Source organism: Salvelinus fontinalis, chromosome 5 (assembly GCF_029448725.1).
Source record: "Salvelinus fontinalis isolate EN_2023a chromosome 5, ASM2944872v1, whole genome shotgun sequence".
Classification (NCBI taxonomy): Eukaryota; Metazoa; Chordata; class Actinopteri; order Salmoniformes; family Salmonidae; genus Salvelinus; species Salvelinus fontinalis.
This window is the reverse complement of record NC_074669.1, coordinates 199901-219368: the sequence shown is the minus strand read 5'-3', so window position 1 is coordinate 219368 and position 19468 is coordinate 199901. Positions and strand designations below refer to the sequence as shown.

The following is a 19468-nucleotide window of genomic DNA, read 5'->3' as shown; positions in this document are numbered from 1 at the left end:
ATACATGTGCACCACCACATCAGAACAGTAGGCCAAATTAAGAGGGGAAAATACACCAAATTATTAGAATGAGGCACTTTTTTAAATTTATTTTTAGTTTATTAATTCGACCATTTAAAAAAAACAACAAGCACATGTAACAGTATAAACTTTACGTCGTCCCCTCGCCCCGACCCGGGCGCGAACCAGGGACCTTCTGCACACATCAGCAACTGACACCCACGAAGCGTCGTTACCCATCACTCCACAAAAGCCGCGGCCCTTGCCGAGCAAGGGGCAACCCTACTTAAAGTCTCAGAGCAAGTGACGTAACTGATTGAAATGCTACTAGCGCGTACCCGCTAACTAGCTAGCCATTTCACATCCGTTACACACACATAATACTTAAAAGCCATACATGCACATTAATAAAACCATCGAGGATAAGATAGGCTACAAACAGCTTACTACACAACATACACTTAGTATTACTTTCTTTGCTACAGTATACATGTCTCCCTGGCATATTACATAATTTATGCAGCAGCATACAATACATTTTTGGACTCACCTTGTTGTGCTGTGCTCACTTGAACAGGAAGGTGGCGTGGCGGTCCTTCATGGGCAAATTTTGTCATCAAGCTCAGTCATTCTCTGGATTTATGGTGCTTTCAAAACAACTGGGAACTCGCAAAAAAACCTGAAGATCACTGATGACGTGATCCATAATGATGACTTAGCAACTTGCTAGCTAAGAGTTTGAAAAAGTACAATGTTGACATGATCAGTCCAATCAAAGCTAGCGTAGATAAAAAGTCATTTGATGACATTTTATCTGTGGCCAATGACCTTGAGCCTTCTTGGATGGGCACTTCTAATGTAACTCTATGGCAGTATCCAAGGGGCTTGAATTTTCGATCTCTACCCTTAGATTTGGCGGTGACGAAGTGTCCCCATGAGTGACAGAACACTGAGCCAAATCACAGCGTAACTAGAGAACATTACCAACCCCTACACTCCGTATTTTCCACTGGTTGCCCCACCACCACAGAAAGCACTGAGCTAGACTGAAACACCTGCATTTTGGAGCTTCATTACCTTACTCAAGAAAACAAAAAAAGATGCCATGTTTGTATGCGGCTTTATTAAAAACTCATTTTTTTTATTTTTTTTTTTAATTGTTCGCAAACTGATGGGACATTTATTAATGCCAAGATAACATGCTAAACAGGTGCGCCTCTGCCCTGAATGACAGGTCGCCACTGAAAACTATATTTATGTAGTGATGTTATCAAAACAATATGGCCCAGATTTGTCTAAGTACAAATGTGTCAAGTAGATCAAATAAATCAACCCTTTTGGACTATGAAGATTCCATTACATTTGAACAGTTCGGTTTTAGAAAAACAGCCAACCGTGTGGGTTACTGGATGAATCAACATGCATATTAAAAGAACGAGGCTTGTCGACATAGTTGTATTATAGCTACAGTAAAAGCAAAAAGCATAAGTAAAAAATGGTGAATATATATATATATTTTTTAAAGGCAAAGTCCAGACAAAGCTATTGTGCAAAACTATTTTATTTACAAAACAAAAACAAAAAAATGCCATAACGTGACAGTCAATGCACATGCACACCCTTCAGACCAACATTTCATTTAAGTGAGTTGCTTGACGATTAAACCTAAATGACTTGAGTATCAGATAGTGGCAGGCAGGCATTCCTGGGCTAGGTTCAGAGGTCGTCTGAGAAGGGCATCTTATTCCCTATGTAGTGCACTACTTTTGACCAGGACCTATATATAGGGAATAGGGTGCCATTTTAGACACAAGCAGAGATTCTCTCACTGGAGTGAATGGGCAAATATTGCCCAAGAGAAAACTACAGCTCCTAACAGTTAAGAGATGCATTGATTTTTATTTAACTAGGCAAGTCAGTTAAGAACAAATTCTTATTTACAATGACGGCCTACCCTGGCCAAAATCGAACCCGGACGACACTGGGCCAATTGTGCGCCGTCCTATGGGACTCCCAATCACGGCCAGTTGTGATACAGCCTGGATTCGAACCAGGGTGTCTGCAGTGACGCCTCTAGCGCTGAAATGCAGTGCCTTAGATCGCTGTGCCACTCGGGAGCCCAATATATACACATGATACATTCATAATACACAACAGCAGCCTTTTAAGGACTATAGGCGAGCCAATGCTGCAAATATTAATTGGAACATGACTAGCTAGCTAACAACAGCTACTGCGTGACACAGGCTATTTTCAATCAACGTATCAGAACAGAGAACATAGCGTCGGACATTGGAGAGGAAGAGGGCATAGCCTGATGGTCCCAGATCCATTTGTGCTGGTTTGGCCCATAAGACTTGGTGCTGGCAAGACAGCATAAACAGATGTGTGACCAGGCTATGAAGGCAGGGGTGGGATCAGAATTGTAATTATAAGGATAAAATCAGATTGTTCTATATTATTACCTCATAATTGAAAATGTCAAATGGAATATATAGGAAGGTAAAACATGTCTAAAATATTGACTTTGTCCTCTCAGATACATGGTGATAGGCTGTATACGGTTTCAATCAGTCACCACAGTAGATATATAGGCCCTTTGGAGTAGACTTTGCAAAAATAAATATATTTTAACTTCTCATTTTAAACCACTATCCGAGGACAGTGATCCTCCGGCAGCAATTTTCCTCAAGATTCTTTCTGCTTGATTTTCATTTTAGAATTTGTACAGCGCATTCAGAAAGTATTTCAGACCACTTGACTTCTTCCGCATTTTGTTACGTTACAGCCTTATTCTACAATAGATTCAATAGTCCCCCCCCCCCCCGATCAATCTACACACAACACCCCATAAAGACAAAGCAAAAATAGGTTTTTTTAGAAATGTATATATAAGTATTCAGACCCTTTACTCAGTACTTTGTTGAAGCACCTTTTGCAGTGACTACAGCCACAAGTCTTCTTGGGTATGACGCTACAAGCTTGGCACACGTGTATTTGGGGAGTTTCTCCCATTCTTCTCTGCAGATCCTCTCAAGCTCTGTCAGGTTGGGTGGGGTGCGTCGTTGCACAGCTATTTTCAGATCTCTCCAGAGATGTTTGATCGGGTTCAAGTCCAGGCTTTGGCTGGGCCACTCAAGGACATTCAGAGACTTGTCCCGAAGCCACTCCTGCGTTGTCTTGGCTGTGTGCTTAGTGTAGTTGTCCTGTTGGAAGATGAACCTTCGCCCCAGTCTGAGGTCCTGATCGCTCTGGAGCAGATTTTCATCAATGATCTCTGTACTTTGCTCCGTTCATCTTTCCCTCGATCTGGCTAGTCTCCCAGTCCCTGCCGCTGAAAAACATCCCCACACCAGACGTGACGCATGACATTCAGGCCAAAGAGTTCAATCTTGGTTTCATCAGACCAGAGAATCTTGTTTCCGATGGTCTGTCAGTCTTTAGGTAAACTCCAAGCAGGCTTTCATGTGCCTTTTACTAAGGAGTGGCTTCCGTCTGGCCCCTCTACCATAGAGGCCTGATTCGTGGAGTGCTGCAGAGATGGTTGTCCTATCTCCACCGAGGAACTCTGGAGCTCTGTCAGAGTGACCATCGGGTTCTTGGTCACCTCTCTGACCAAGGCCCTTCTCCCCTGATTGATCAGTTTGGCCAGGTGGCCCTAGGAATTTTATTTAACTAGGCAAGTCAGATAAGAACAAATTCTCATTTACAATGACGGCCAACACTGGGCCAATTGTGCGCCGCCCTATGGAACTCCCAAACACTGCCAGATGTGATTCAGCCTGGATTCGAACCAGGGACTGTAGTGACGCCTCTTGCATGGAGATGCAGTGCCTTAGACCGCTGCACCACTCGGGTTCCAAACCTCTTCAATTTAAGAATGATGGAGGCCACTCTGTTCTTGGGGACATTCAATGCTACAGAAATTGTTTGGTACCCTTCCCCAGATCTATGCCTTGACACAATCCTGTCTCGGAGCTCTCTAGAAAATTATTTCAACCTCATGGCATGGTTTTTGCTCTGATATGCACTGTCAACTGTGGGACCTTATATAGACAGGTTTGTGCCTTTCCAAATCATGTCCAATCAATTGAATTTACCACAGGTGGAATCCAATCAAGTTGTAGAAACATCTCAAGGATGATCAATGGAAATATGGAAACAGGATGCACCTGAGCTTAGTTGAGTCTCATTACTTATGTAAATAAGGAATTTATTTTTATACATTTGCAAAAAGTTCTATAAACCTGTTTCCCCTCTGTCATTATGGGGTATTGTGATGTCATTATGGGGTATTGTGATTTCATTATGGGTATTGTGTGTAGATTGATGAGGACATTTTGTTTTATTGTATCCATTTTAGAATAAGGCTGTAATGTAACAAAATGTGGAAAAGGGGGAAGTGGTCTGAATACTTCCTGAATGCACTTTATGTAGAAGGTGCAAGAATGAAAGAAAATGGGGCAGAAGACAGTGTCCTAGTAGAGGTAATTGGCTCCCTACCCCTTCCCCTTGGCCACACCCCTATGCTTGGCTCCCTCTCCCACGGCTCCCAACTCCGTGGCTCCCTAACCCTTCCCAAAGGCCCCCCTACATTCCCCTTGGACCCCCCTACATTCCCCTTGGACCCCCCTACCTCTTCAATGTTTGAACAAATGTGAGGAATATGGTGGAAGGGCCAGCAAAATATGCATGCATTGAAGGGTTAGTGCCAAGCGGTAGACATAGGGAACTAATTGAGACCGGCTCGGAGAGAGAACAAGAGCGAGCGATGGAATGGTAACAGAACAAAACAGTTCCAAAGTTCCTAGTTCCATCAACCCACTCAGCCAGCCAGTTTGCTAGCCACGATAGAGGGCTTCCTCTGGGGGATGTCCTGGGGTGTGGGGATGTGGTCCCCGGTTATCTCTGCCTTCTCAGCCGGCGTCACTGCAGGGAGCTGCTGCTTGTTCTTCACCTTAGCCTTGGCCATGTTGTAGTCCCCAGAGTCAAAGAACTTTTGCTGTAGAGACACAAAACAAAATCACAGATAAGCTATGGTAGACACACAAAACAAAAACACAGATAAGCTATGGTAAGGATGTGAACCTTTAAAAAGAAAAATTTGGATTGTTAACATTTAGAAAAATTCACTAACCAACATTTTTTTATTTTTTTTTTAAACCAAATTAAATTCACAGTGCTGTTATTACAAAACTACCACTAACAGGTCCAGATCATCATAAAGGGAAACATTTAAATTAAATACATAATACACAATGCTGTAACATTAGTAGAAGATATGCATATTTAGAAATGATTTCACAGATATAAAGCGCTCTGCACGTCATCGTCGTTAACAGTTGGAGGGGGGGCTGAGTGAGACAGGGAAGCAACAGCTGTAAAGTCCCCTTCTGGCAGTACCTTGAAAATAATTTGAAAAAATTAAATGAGGTGGTGGTGAAATGAAAACCCTTGAGAGTTGGAATTGGGCTACAGTGGCAGTACAGGTGCCATGCTGAAAAGGGAGTCACCGTTTGACCCAACCCGTTGCTGGCAGCAGTGCGATAAAAGGACAGTGAGAAAAATCACAGCGCTGACTACAGAAATGATTGCAGGCGATATGCAATATGATATGGTTGAGGATGTGGGCTGCAATGCCCTAATGGCATACAGTGCCTTCGGAATGTAAATCAAACCCCCTGAATTATTCCACATTTTGTTACGTTACAGCCTTATTCTAAAATGGATTAAATTGTCCCCCCCCCCCCCCCCAATCAATATACACACACACACAACACCCCAAAATGACAAAGCAAAAACAGGTTTTTAGAAATGCTTACAAATGTTAAAAAAATAAGAATAAATGAAATATCACATTTTACATAAGCATTCAGACGCTTTGCTCAGTACTTTGTTGAAGCACCCTTTGGCAGCGATTACAGCCTCAGGTCTCCTTGGGTATTTTGGGGGAGTTTCTCCCATTCTTCTCTTCAGATCCTCTCAAGCTCTGTCAGGTTGGATGGGAAGCGTCGCTGCACAGCTATTTTCAGGTCTCTCCTGACTTGTTCAAGTCATCTTTCCCTCGATCCTGACTAGTCTCCCAGTCCATACCGCTGAAAAACATCCCCTCAGCATGATGCTGCCACCACCACGCTTCACCGTAGGGAAGGTGCCAGGTTTCCTCCAGATGTGACACTTGGCATTCAGGCCAAAGAGTTCAATCTTGGTTTCATCAGACCAGATAATCTTGTTTATCATGGTACGAGTCCTTTAGGTGCCTTTTGGCAAACTCCAAGCAGGCTTTCATGTGCCTTTCACTGAGCAGTGGCTTCCGCCTGGCCACTACCATACAGGCATGATTGGTGGAGTGCTGCAAAGATGGTTGTCCTTCTGGAAGGTTCTCCCATCTCCACAGAGGAACTCTGGCGCTCTGTCAGAGTGACCATTGGGTTCTTGGTCACCTCCCTGACCAAGGCTCTTCTCCCCGATTGCTCAGTTTTGCCGGGTGGTCAGCTCTAGGAAGAGTCTTGGTGGTTCCAAACTTCTTCCATTTAAGAATAATGGAGGCCACTGTGCTCTTGGACACCTTCAGTGCTACAGAAATATTTTGGTACCCTTCCCTAGATCTGTGCCTCGACACAATCCTGTATCGGAGCTCTACGGCTAATTCCTTTGACCTCATGTCTTGATTTTTGCTTTGTCATGCACCGTCAACTGTGGGACCTTATTTAGACAGGTGGGTGCCTTTCCAAATCATGTCCAATCAATTGAAAATACCACAGGTGGACTCCAATAAAGTTGTAGAAACATCTGACTGATGATCAATGGAAACAGGATCCACCCGAGTTCAATTTTGAGTCTCATAGAAAAGGGTCTGAATACTTCTGTAAATAAGGTATCAGTTTATTTTTTATATACATTTGCAAAAATGTATTTTTAAAAAAACTGTTTTTGCTTTGTCATTATGGGGTAGTGTATAGATGTATTAAATAAATACAATTCTCATACATTTTAGAATAAGGCTGTAACGTAACAAAATGTGGTAAAGGTTTAGAGGGCCTTAATACTTTCTGAATACACTGTATCTAGAACGACTACAAGATGCCATGTCTTAAAAACGCCAAGGCCCGTGGACCAAGCGCGAGCTCTCACACAATACGTGGCATTAACAAGAGATTGGTGGACGTCTATGAACACACTGTCTTACATCACTGCAACGATCCATCATATTGATGAGAAGTGGGACATGAAGTACATACCAACAACATGGAGGAGAGGCACACATCAGAGAAACTAAAAACGTCATAAAATCTACCATCGTTGCCGAGTGGGTGGGGTGGGGGTGGGGGGGGGGAAGCTGTAAGGTGAGCGCAGTCTGGTAGCCATGACTACAGTAGATTGAACTGCGTTGCCACCTAGTGACTATACAAAAGGCCATCTCTGAATTGTGATAAAAAAAAATTAAAGGTAATTTAGCGCATTCATAGTACAACCTTTAAAAAGGTGTTGTTTTGGTTCCCGAGAAGTCTGTTTGACTTCCTTTCCCAAGAAAGAAAAATGGATGCCTATAAAAGCACGAGAATGACTCCATAACAAAATGCATTGCTGCACAAGTAGGTGAAAATAAAATGAAAATAATCTAGTTTACATGTTCAGCGCATCTACAGCTACCAAAGTGTTGTGTTCGTAGGGCACAACCATTGGGGCATAATAGATGGTTACGATGGAGCCGACAGAGGGGGCGCATCGCCTCAAGCTCCGATAAAACATTGCAAGTTTCTACTTAAAATGGTGTGTTTTCTAGTGTTTTTCTCTAATGATCTTAAATCAGTTTGTCTCGTGCATTACCACACACACCAGGGTAGAAGTACTAGAATACATATCTATGTGTATTCACCATCCACCCCGAATTCCCTGAGACAGCGAAACAATGGAATAGCTTCTTTGGCAAGAAAGCGATGACGCCGACCTAGAGGCAGACTTGGCGGGGTCTTAAGTGAGAATAAGACGCCAGGCGACCCATCCTTCATTACCGAGCATACTACTCGCCAATGTTCAATCATTAATGAACAAACTTGACAAACTCAGAGCGAGGATCTCCTTCCAGAGGGTCTTCAGATCCTGCAACATACTCACGTTTTTTGGCTTTCCTCCTACATCCAAACAGATTATATACAAGCCGTAGGGGTTTTTCCAGGCAAGCGCAAAAGGTGGTGAGCTCTGCTTTATGACCAACACCACACGGTGTGACGTAAGAAACGTACAGGAACTTGCGAGCATCTCCTCCACCTGACTTGGAATACTTGGTCATCAAAATGTCACCCTTTTTACTTTCCAAGAGTTCTCAGGGATTATTGCCTCAAGCAGACACCAAAAAAGGCTCTCAAAGACTTTCATTGGACTCTGAACTAACTGGAGACTGCATTCCCGGAGGCAGCGTCTACTGTTGCCGGGGGACTTTAACAAAAGTAAATTTGAGAACCGTGCTCCCAAATTATTACCAACATATAAAAACTGTCTAACTTGCGGAAATTCTACTCTTGACCACTGCTACACACCTTTTTGACACAGGTAAAAGGCTCTCTCCCGTCCTCCTTTTGTCAAATCTGACCATGACTATCTTGATTCTCGTCACCTACAAACAAAAACTCAAAGAGGGGAAGTTCCGGTGGTCAGGTCTGTACAGCGTTGGTCTGACCAATCAGAATTCACACTCCAAGACTGCTTTGATCACATGGACTGGAATATGTTCGGGGTCACCTCTGGAGATAACATGAATACGCAGACTGTAACCGGATTAATAATAAATAAATAAAAATTAAAGCATAAATGACGTGATACCGATAGCGTCTTCAAAACGTTCAGGAATCAACAAATGTGGATCGATAGCAGCCTTGTAGGAGAACTGAAAGCAACAGATGCTGCTTATAACCAGGGCAAGGTCACCGGGGACAATTGTTTGGTTAAACAGTACAAATATGACCTACGCAGATCGATCAATATGGCGAAACACAAGTATAGGGACAAAGTGGAGGAGCAATTCAGTGGGTCGAACACAAGGCATTATGTGGCAGGGGCTCTTAAGAAAGCCAGCCACATCGCGGTCACCAACGCCACCCTACCAGAGAAACTTAAAACCTTTTTCTCATGATTCGAGCACAATGACCCTGAGCTGCAGAGGAGAGCACCCGATGACAACATGGGTAACACACTCACGGTCTCCACTGAGATATATATAAGTCACTCAAACGTGTAAGTCACTCAAACGTGTTAACCCTTGCGAGGCTGCTGGCACAGACGGCATCCCTAGCCGTGCCCTCAGAGCATGAGCAGACTAGCTGGCTGTTGTCAGACATCTCTCCCTAGCCCAGGCCTCTATACCCACCTGCTTCAAGATGTCCACTATCGTCCCTGTGCCCAAGAAAGTAAACTGAACGACTACTGACCAGTAGCACTCACTCCAGTCACCATGAAGTGCTTCAAGAGACTACTCAAAGACCATATCACCTCCTCGCTCCATGACACACTCGACCCTCTCCAATTTGCCTACCGCCCTGACAGATTCACGGACAACGCAATTGCACTGCCGTCACCCACCTGGACAAAAGGAATGCATGTCTGAGGATGCTGTTCATTGACTACAGCTCAGCCTTCAATACCATAGTGCCCTCAAAGCTCATGGCCCATGGTCTAAACTCCTCCCTATGCAACTGGGTCCTGGACTTCCTGACAGGCCGGGCCATCCCAGGCAGTGAAGGTAGGCAACATTATCTCCTCAACACTGAATTTCAACACGGGGGCCCCACAAGGGTGCGTCCTTAGTCCCCTCCTGTGCTACTCACAACTGCGTGGCCTCCCACAGTTCCAACTCCATCATCAGGTTCGCTGATGACACGACAGAAGTAGGCCTGATTACCGACAACGACGAGACAGCCTACAGGGAGGAGGTAGGCACTCTGACTGTGTGGTGCCAGGTAAATAACTTCTCCCTCAACATTAGCAAACCAAATTATGGACATGAGCAATTAGGATTAAGTGCCTTGCTCAAGGGCACAGACAGATGTGTCACCTAGTCTAAATACACGGACACCGTGGTGCAGATGGCACAAAAGCGACTCTTCAACCTCAGGATGATGAAGATATTCGGGCCTGTCCCCGAGGGCCCTCGGTGTTCTACAGGAGCACCACCGAGAGCATACTGTCGGGCTACATCACAGCCCGGTACAGCAACTCCTCCGCCGCGGACCGAAAGGCGCTTCAGAGGGTGATACGTGCAGCCGAACGCACCATTGGGTGCACACTGCCTGCCCTACAGGACACCTACATCACCAGGTGTCGCAGGAATGCCAAGAAGATCATCAGGGACACCAACCACGCCCTGTTCTCCCCGCTCCAATCACTCAGAAGCAGGCAGTACAAGAGCATCATGGCAAAAACTGGAAGACTGGCCAATAGTTTCTACCCTCAGACTGCTGAATAGCCACCACTAGTCAGCCATCTGCTTCCGCCTCCTATGGATTTTTTAATTTGTAAAAATTATTTTACCAGGTAAGTTGACTGAGAACACATTCTCATTTATAGCAACGACCTGGGGAATAGTTACAGGGGAGAGGAGGGGGGGGATGAATGAGCCAATTGTAAGCTGGGGATGATTAGGTGATGGTATGAGGGATAGCTTAGGAATTCCCCCCCCCCACACCCAGTCAAGTCACATGCTGCTCCCCCTATGGACACTTCCCCACAACTGACTTTTACTCTGCCCCCACCCCAACGCTATAAACACACATTACATATAATTGCTTTCTTAGACATTTTTATTGTATTTATTAAACTTGGTCCCCACAACCCCTCAATGATCATGCTGTTCCCCCTATGGTCACCCCCCCCCCCCCCCACCCGTCTTTAATCTGCCTCAACCCCAAATGAACATGTATTCACCACCGCTACAGTTGTTATGATGCATACAGCGCTATTGTTTATTTTTATTTTTTAAATGACAATTTTAATTATTTTAAAATCACTTAGTGCTGCATGTTGGAGCTCAGAGCCTATGAGTATTTTTACTTAACCTTTTAACTACGCAAGTCAGTTAAGAACAAATTGTTATTTACAATTACGGCCAACCCTGGCCAAACCCGGACAACGATGGGCCAATTGTGCGCCGCCGTATGGGACTCCCAATCACGGTTGGTTGTGAGACAGCCTGGATTCGAACCAGGGTGCATGTAGTGACGCCTCTAGCGCTGAGATAAAATCCTTAGACCACTGCGCCACTCGGGAGCCCAATGTACCCTGCAATCACACGTGCAACCCTGTACATGTGACTATTAAACAATGAATCGCCCTGAAGATAAAAAAAAACACATACCCCTTTCTGAAGGCGTTTCCGGAGCAGGTCAGAGCCTCCAGGCTTGGCTCCAAGATGAGGGTACCTGGCCTTCAGTTTCACCTCCTCTGCCTTCTCTGGACTGATGACGTTATCATCAATCTCCTGTGTTGGCAGAAGAATACACAGTATAAACACGCATGGAGAGATGGGGTGACATGTCACGTTATGATTTAACGTTAATGTAATAACGTTAGTACCATCATAGTTCAGGCAGTAAAATAGTTTTATTAATCTCGTGGTTGACAAGTCATGGTTAGTTTAACTACTAGCTATGATTCCCGAGATAAGGATGTCCTTCGGTTTAATTATCTAATGGTTGGGGTTAGTTTACTAGCTAGCAGCACACAACGTTAGCCTTCTGCGTAGCAGCAGTGTGGCAAAAAAAAAGTAGCTTAGCGGCAAGCATGAACGCACGTAGACAAAACAATATGGACAACATATAGTTAGCTGGCTGGTTAGCTAACATACAGAGCTAATTAGCGGTAATTGAGAAAGACTTGTGTTGGTAGTTAACTTTAACGCGCTAACTCCTCTTTATAACTAAAATAATGATTATGCACGGTGATGATACATTTGAAATACACTAACCAAGTTGCTAGCTAATTAAAATACTGCTTAGACATCCATATTTGACAATTATCATGGCCCAATGTAGCATTAGCATTACCCTAGCTTGCTAGCATCAAAATAATTAAAATCTGACCTGCTGTTCCTTGTGGGTTGCCTCATCGGTGGCGGGCCTTGTTCCTTCAATTTCCTCGGACATGGCAAAAAAAAGTATGTAAATATCAGGTTTTCTACAAAAATGACGCGAGGTTAAACTTTCACACCAACAAAACTGCAGTGCAGACACAGCACATATATATGGCTAGCCCATACAACAATGGCCGTATGTTTGAACTGGTTCGCACCACTCTCTAAAGTCGCTCCCTCACTTTTTTTTTCCTGTGTTGCAGCAGATTGTAGAACGTCGTAAAACACGAGACGGTGGGGAGCTCCGGGGCCCGTTGGAATATAGAACCATTGGACCCTTTCTTCTTCAAAGTAATCTCTAAAACGTATTTTTATAGTGAGCAACACATAATTAGATGGGCAGTATTTATGTTACATGTATTTGAAATATATATATATATACAGTTCCAGTCAAAAGTTTGGACACACCTACTCATTCAAGGGGTTTTCTTTATTTTCACTGTTTTCTACATTTTAGAATAATAGTGAAGATGTCAAAACTATGAAATAACACATGCGGAATCATGTAGTAACCAAAAAAGTGTTAAACAAATAAAAATATATTTTAGATTTGAGATTCTTCAAAGTAGCCACCCTTTGCCTTGATGACAGCTTTGCACACTCTTAGCATTCTCTCAACCAGCTTCATGAGGTAGTCACCTGCCATGCATTTCAATTAACAGGTGTGCCTTGTTAAAAGTTCATTTGTGGAATTTACTTTTTTCTTAATGCATTTGGGCCATTCAGTTGTGTTGTGACAAGGTAGGAGTGGTATAAAGAAGATAGCCCTATTTGTTAAAATACCAAGTCCATATTATGGCAAGAACAGCTTAAATAAGCAAAGAGAAACGACAGTCCATCATTACTTTAAGACATGAAGGTCAGTCAATGCGGAACATTTTAAGAACTTTGAAAGTGTCTTCAAGTGCAGTCGCAAAAAGCATCAAACGCTTTGATGAAACTGGCTTTCATGAGGACCGCCAAAGGAAAGGAAGACCCAGAGTTACCTCTGCTGCAGAGAATAAGTTCATTAGAGTTAACTGCACCTCAAATAAATGCTTCACAGAGTTCTAGTAACAGACACATCTCAACATCAGCTGTTCAGAGGAGACTGCGTGAATCAGGCCTTCATGGTTGAATTGCTGCAAAGAAACCACTACTAAAGGACACCAATAAGAAGAAGATACTTGCTTGGGCCAAGAAACACGAGCAATGGACATTAGACTGGTGGAAATCTGTCCTTTGGTCTAATGAGTACAAATTGGAGATTTTTGGTTCTAACTGCCGTGTCTTTGTGAGACGCTGAGTAGATCGAATGAATGATCTCGGAATGTGTTTTACACGGTGACGCATGGAGGAGGTGGTGTTATGGTGTGGGGGTGCTTTGCTAGTGACACTGTCAGTGATTTATTTTGAATTCAAGGCACACTCAACCAGCATAGCTACCACAGCATTCTGCAGCAAAACACCATCCCATCTGGTTTGCGCTTAGTGGGCCTATCATTTGTTTATCAACAGGACCAAAAACACACCTTCAGGCTGTGTAAGAGCTATTCGAAAAACAGCCAAAAAGTGCTCAGCATATGTGCGAACTCCTTCAAGACTGTTGGAAAAGCATGTCTCATGAAGCTGGTTGAGAGAATGCCAAGAGTGTGCAAAGCTGTAATCAAGGCAAAGGGTGGATACTATGAAAAATGTAAAATATATTTTGATTTGTTTAACACTTTTTTGGTTACTACATGATTCAATATGTGTTATTTCATAGTTTTGATGTCTTCACTATTATTCAAACATTTTTGAAAATAGTAAAAATAAAGAAAAACCCTTGAATGAGTAGGTGTGTCCAAACTATTGACTGGTACTGTATATATATTTTTAACATAATTCCGCTTTGACTAAGGCCATAAGTAGTTTATAAGTTATATTCTTCAATAATCAATGGGCATATATTATTAATTTACAAGTCCAAAAATGGATGGAGCAACTAAGGATTCTGGCTTTAACGGATCTGCCCCTTTTTTATATTTTCACTTAAAATGACATACCCAAATCTAACTTCCTGTAGCTGAGGCCCTGAAGCAAGGACATGCATATTCTTAATACCATTTGAAAGGAAACACTTTGAAGTTTGTGGAAACGTGAAAGGAATGTGAGAGAATATAACACAATAAATCTGGTAAAAGATAATACAAAGAAAAAACATTTTTTTTGCACCATCATGTTTGAAATGCAAGATGGCCACTAGATGGGAGCAGTGTATGTGCAAAGTTGTAGACTGATCCAATGAACCATTGTATTTCTGTTCAAAATGTTGTATCAAGACTGCCCAAATGTGCCTAATTTGTTTATTAATAACTTTTCATGTTCAAAATTGTGCACTCTCCTCAAACAATAGCATTGTATTATTTCACTGTAATAGCTACTGTAAATTGGACAGTGCAGTTAGATTAACAAGAATTTAAGCTTTCTGCCAATATCAGATATATCTATGTCCCAGGAAATGTTCTTGTTACTTACAACCTAATGCGAATCGCATTAGCCTACGTTAGCTCAACCATCCCGTGAACGGGACACGAAGAAGTTAACTATTCACCAATTAGCTATTTATATCTGCTGAAATTGAAATTGCAAATTTGTTTACACTGCAAATAATTCTTCCACAAAAAAACTATGGGTTCTGGTCAAAAGTAGTGCACCCTATTCCCGATTGGCCCTGGTCAAAAGTAGTGCACCCTATACACCATTGGCCCTGTTCAGAAGTAGTGCACCCTATTCCCCATTGGCCCTGGTCAAAAGTAGTGCACCCTATTCCCATTGGTCCTGGTCAAAAGTAGTGCACTACATCTGGAATAGGGTGCTATTTGGGATGGATCCTTACATCCACGTACCAATCAATGCTGTATACTGTGTTTTTTAAATATTGTTTTTAACATTGAGGTGAAACAATGTCCTCATTGTATCTCATCCACATCAACTGAGAATGACAAAAAACACTACCACACAACACAACAGCACCGCTGCACCAGACAGGAATAGTTTTTCAGGAACAGTTTTATTCAAATGATGAGACAATCTTGAGAGGACCAAACAGTTTGGCTTGTGCATTGTAACACAGAAACACCGTTGTTTTAACAATTGAGGGGGGAAAATCTAAATGATATGGTAGGGTAAATATGCATTACAAAAGCAGGAAATTAGAACAAAAAATAAGTCAAATAATAAAAATAAGTAACACATTCATAATGTTCAATTGATGGCAACAGGCAACAGGCAACAGGCTCACTGACTAACCTGCTACTGGCACAGGCTCTGAGAACACAGACAGAGGGAAAATAGCCCAATCTTTTCTTATATCCATCTATGAAAAATATGCGTTAATACTCAATAAAATTATCCTAAAAGAAAACAACAATAATAAATGTTTTAAAAGCCCCAAAGTTAACTTAAGATATTTAAGGTGAAATCTCTTGAACAACAATCACATCGACAACTAAACGGAACACTTTTTGACCTCTCAAGCCGCTCTAAACAAAATGGAACTTGGCATCACAACGAATCGACTGTAAAATGCCCTTTCCAATGAATCAAAATCCTAGAAACATATCACAATATGCAAAAACTGTTATGCAAAAAAAAAATAAACCAAAGAACTAATGACTAAACAACGGTGACTTTAAATTATTCTTTGGTTAAGATTATTTGTTTTTCAAAGATATAAAACTTGATTATGTTGCTCTTCACACATAGTGGTTATCGATTTGATAGTCAGAATCCTTGTCGTATTGTCACACTGAAATATAGTATTAGCCAGGTTAGAATACAGAATATCGTAGTAGCCAGGTTAGAATCTTGTTGATGGATGAAAAATCCACCTAAAATAAAAAAACATCTTCCACCTACTATCACTGTCAATACACTGACTGGATTCTTTGGTCCTGTGTGAGTAGCAAATACTGTCAGGGTTGGACTCAATTCCATTCCAATTCAGTCAATTCTAGAAGTTAACAAAAATTCAAAATGCCAACTTTGCTCATTGAAAAGCATTGGAATTGGAATGTCAGTTTACTCCCATAATTGACATTTGAAATGAAACAGATCCCAACCCTGGCTTCAAATTACATCATTCCAAGGATCAATCTGAAGGACCCATCAGTCCTCCCATCTGATCTATCTGAAGGACCCATCAGTCCTCCCATCTGATCTATCTGAAGGACCCATCAGTCCTCCCCATTTGAGGAAGTAGACAACTCTTTGGCATCTAATAGCACATCTGTGTCACCGCTGCTTTTAGCATCAATGAGCTAGATAGAAGGCATCTGATAGCACCCCACTGGGCACAGACGTCAGTTCAACGTCTAGTTTTGAATTATATCTGGTTGAGTTGTCAACTAACATGAATTCAACATGAAATCAACAAAAAAATGCTGCCATGTCATTGGACTTTGGTTAAAAGCTGAAAAAATATTAAATTCTCTTACAGTGATGACTTTTTTTCAAATCCAATCAGTTTTTCACATTGATTCAATGTTATCACATTGCATTTTTTGTTGTTGAAATGACGTGGAAACAACATTGATTGAACCAGTTTTTGCTCCGTGGGACATCTGTGTCACTGCTGCGTTTGGTATCAGTGATTTAAGATAGAACGCAAACGGAGAACAATCGTCTGAAAGACAGACAAAGAGTTAAAGCTTTCAACCAGGTATAAAACTTGTCTTGAAATTTACAATAAGAAATGCATTCAACTCAAAGAGGAATAGACATACACTCTTAGACAAAAGGGTTCCAAAAGGGTTCTTTGGCTGTCCTCATAGGTTAACCCTTTTGGGTTCCAGGTAGAACCCTTTTGAGTTCCGTGTAGAACTCTGTGGAAACGGTTGTACATGGAACCCATGATTTTGGCATAGTCTGTATGTCTATTGCATGTATCATTTTTTGTTGTTGTTGTTGTTGCTTTTGAGGTTTTGTTTACTTATAGGCGAACAACTCTTTCTTTGGATCTCTATATCTACGATCATCTGCAAAGCCCTTTTCCACGTTATACGGACATTTTAAAGCTTTGCACTGGAAATGCCAGTTAAATGTTTATTTTCGGTTACTTGATCTTACTCAAATAGAGACTGATGATATCGAATGCACTTAAATAGTAGAACTTTACCGAAGAGACTCATCATTCAAAACTTAAAAGCTTTTCCAACCTTATAAAAAAACAACTAATAATTAAAAAGGAATTTTCACAAATCTTCAAAACAAATTAAGCCTAAATAATCCCTGCAGGATATTAATGCAGGTAAGAAGACATGGCTTTTAAATGTTTTCAACTTCATTCCCTGAGTTATGGGAAATACTGCACAATATACTGTTAAGATGAGGTAGTACTATATACAGTACTGCACAATATACTGTTAAGATGAAGTAGCACTATATACAATCAGAGTCACTGAGGTAGACAATCAGCAATGAGGGGTCACCAACTACACCCTCTACTTTAGTGGAAGAAATAAATCTACTTTCACATAGAAAAAAATGGATCACAAAAGCAATACATTTTTGGACATTTTTTTGAACATTCATTTTTGGCGTGAGCTTTGGTTTAGAACAGACATTAAGGACTCGTTTCTCCGGACACAGATTAAGCCTGGTCCTGTTTGTACAGAAGCCACTTTGAATGGAGAATATCACTAAACATGCTTTTCAGGATCCCATAACATACCTGTCACCAATCCAGGACAAGGCTTGATCTGTGTTCATAAACCAGCCCTAAAGACCGAACAGACACACAGACGAAAATCAGACAGACTGAAAATGAGATCAAAATGAAACAGGAAAACAACAACATTAATTTACAAATATCCTGAGGTAGACCTGAAGAAAACACCTGTTTCCTCCTCAATCTTCAACTTCCTGATCCCTCTTCATAACTCCTTGTATGCTCCATGCTGAAGGGCCTGTTTTCAGGAGGCCAAGACGGGAGAGAAGTGGGCAACTTCAGCTGTAGATGAGTCACATTCAGGCTGGGTAGCTTATCGTCAGGAGGAGCCTGCTGACTGAACCGTGCCCTGGGCAGGATAAGCAGCTTCCTCAGCCGAGAGGGAACAGGGATGTGAGGGCAGCTGGACAGTGTCATGACCAGGCCGGTGGAGGTGATGGTGATGATGGTAAGGATTGGCTTGGTGTCGTCACCTCAGATTCCACTTTAAAACCAAGCTTCCTTCTTCCTCCACTTCTAAACACTCTTCATCCTCTGGAGTTGAGCTGTCATCCAACTCCGACCCGAAGGACGGATGCCTGGAATTACGGCCCGAACGTAGCTGTGGACGGGTTACTCAATCTCACTCTCGTTGCTCATCTCTTCGTTGGAGTAGTGACCGGAGTCTCCTGTCTCGTGGCTTCCTTCGCTGGTCTCAGTGGTCCCAGAGCTGCTTCCCTGACTGCTACCCACGGAGCTCTGTAAGCCCCCTAGTGGCCCGAACAGGATCTGCAGCCTGGAAGGCTGGAGGGGCGGAGCGTCTACCTTATCCTCGTAACACAGCATGGTCTTCCCTGCCTCGTACAGACACACTCTGTTCTCAACCTAGAGATAGAGGAAAGGAGGAGATTTTTTAATATTTGTTTGTTTGTCATTGTATAACAATACTCCACTCTGTAAAACTATACTGAACCAAAATATAAACGCAACATGTAAAGTGTTGGTTCTATGTTTCATGAGCTGAAATAAAAGATCCCAGAAATGTTCCATACGCACAAAACAGCTTATTTCTATAAAATGTTGTGCACAAATTTGTTTACATCCCTGTTACTGAGCATTTCTCCTTTGTCAAGATAATCCATCCACCAGACAGATGTGGCATATCAAGAAGCTGAATAAACAGCATGATCGTTACACAGGTGCACCTTGTGCTGGGGACAATAAAAGGCCACTCTTAACATGTTCAGTTTTGTCACATAACACAATGCCACAGATGTCTCAAGTTTTGAGGGAGCGTGCAATTGGCATGCTGACTGCAGGAATGTCCACCAGAGCTGCTGCCAGATCATTTAATGTTAATTTCTCTACCATAAACTGCCTCCAACGTCATTTTAGAGAATTTGGCAGCCGCAGACCATGTGTAAGCACGCCAGCCCAGGACGTCTACATCTATCTTCTTCACCTGCGGGATCGTCTGAGACCAGCCACCCTTGACAGCTGATGAAACTGAGGAGTATTTCTGTCTATAATAAAGCTCTTTTGTAAGGAAAAACTCATTCTGATTGGCTATGCCCTCCCAGGCCCAGTCCTGCCCAGTCATGTGAAATCCATAGATTACGGCCTAATGAATTTATTTCAATTGACTGATTTCCTTCTATGAACTGTAACTCGGTAAA

General features: G+C 42.3%; 2 protein-coding genes across 2 annotated transcripts in view; both read right to left on the bottom strand.

Moving 5' to 3' along the window:
* Nucleotides 1-1543: 1543 nt before the first annotated feature.
* LOC129854871 (cAMP-regulated phosphoprotein 19-like) lies at nt 1544-12355 on the bottom strand. The gene is made up of 3 exons (XM_055921998.1): nt 12075-12355; nt 11351-11473; nt 1544-5002 (listed from the first exon to the last, which is right to left on the bottom strand). Exons 1-3 carry the CDS (start codon nt 12135-12137, stop codon nt 4826-4828), a joined length of 363 nt encoding a protein of 120 aa, XP_055777973.1. The 5' UTR covers nt 12138-12355; the 3' UTR covers nt 1544-4825.
* Nucleotides 12356-15133: 2778 nt separating this feature from the next.
* LOC129854870 (protogenin B-like) overlaps nt 15134-19468 on the bottom strand; it is a 40461-nt gene continuing 36126 nt past the window's right edge. The window contains 5 exon segments of the mRNA XM_055921996.1: nt 15134-18268; nt 18270-18334; nt 18337-18408; nt 18410-18439; nt 18441-18677. Coding sequence (XP_055777971.1) covers nt 18133-18268; nt 18270-18334; nt 18337-18408; nt 18410-18439; nt 18441-18677 — 540 coding nt within the window. The 3' untranslated portion in view covers nt 15134-18132.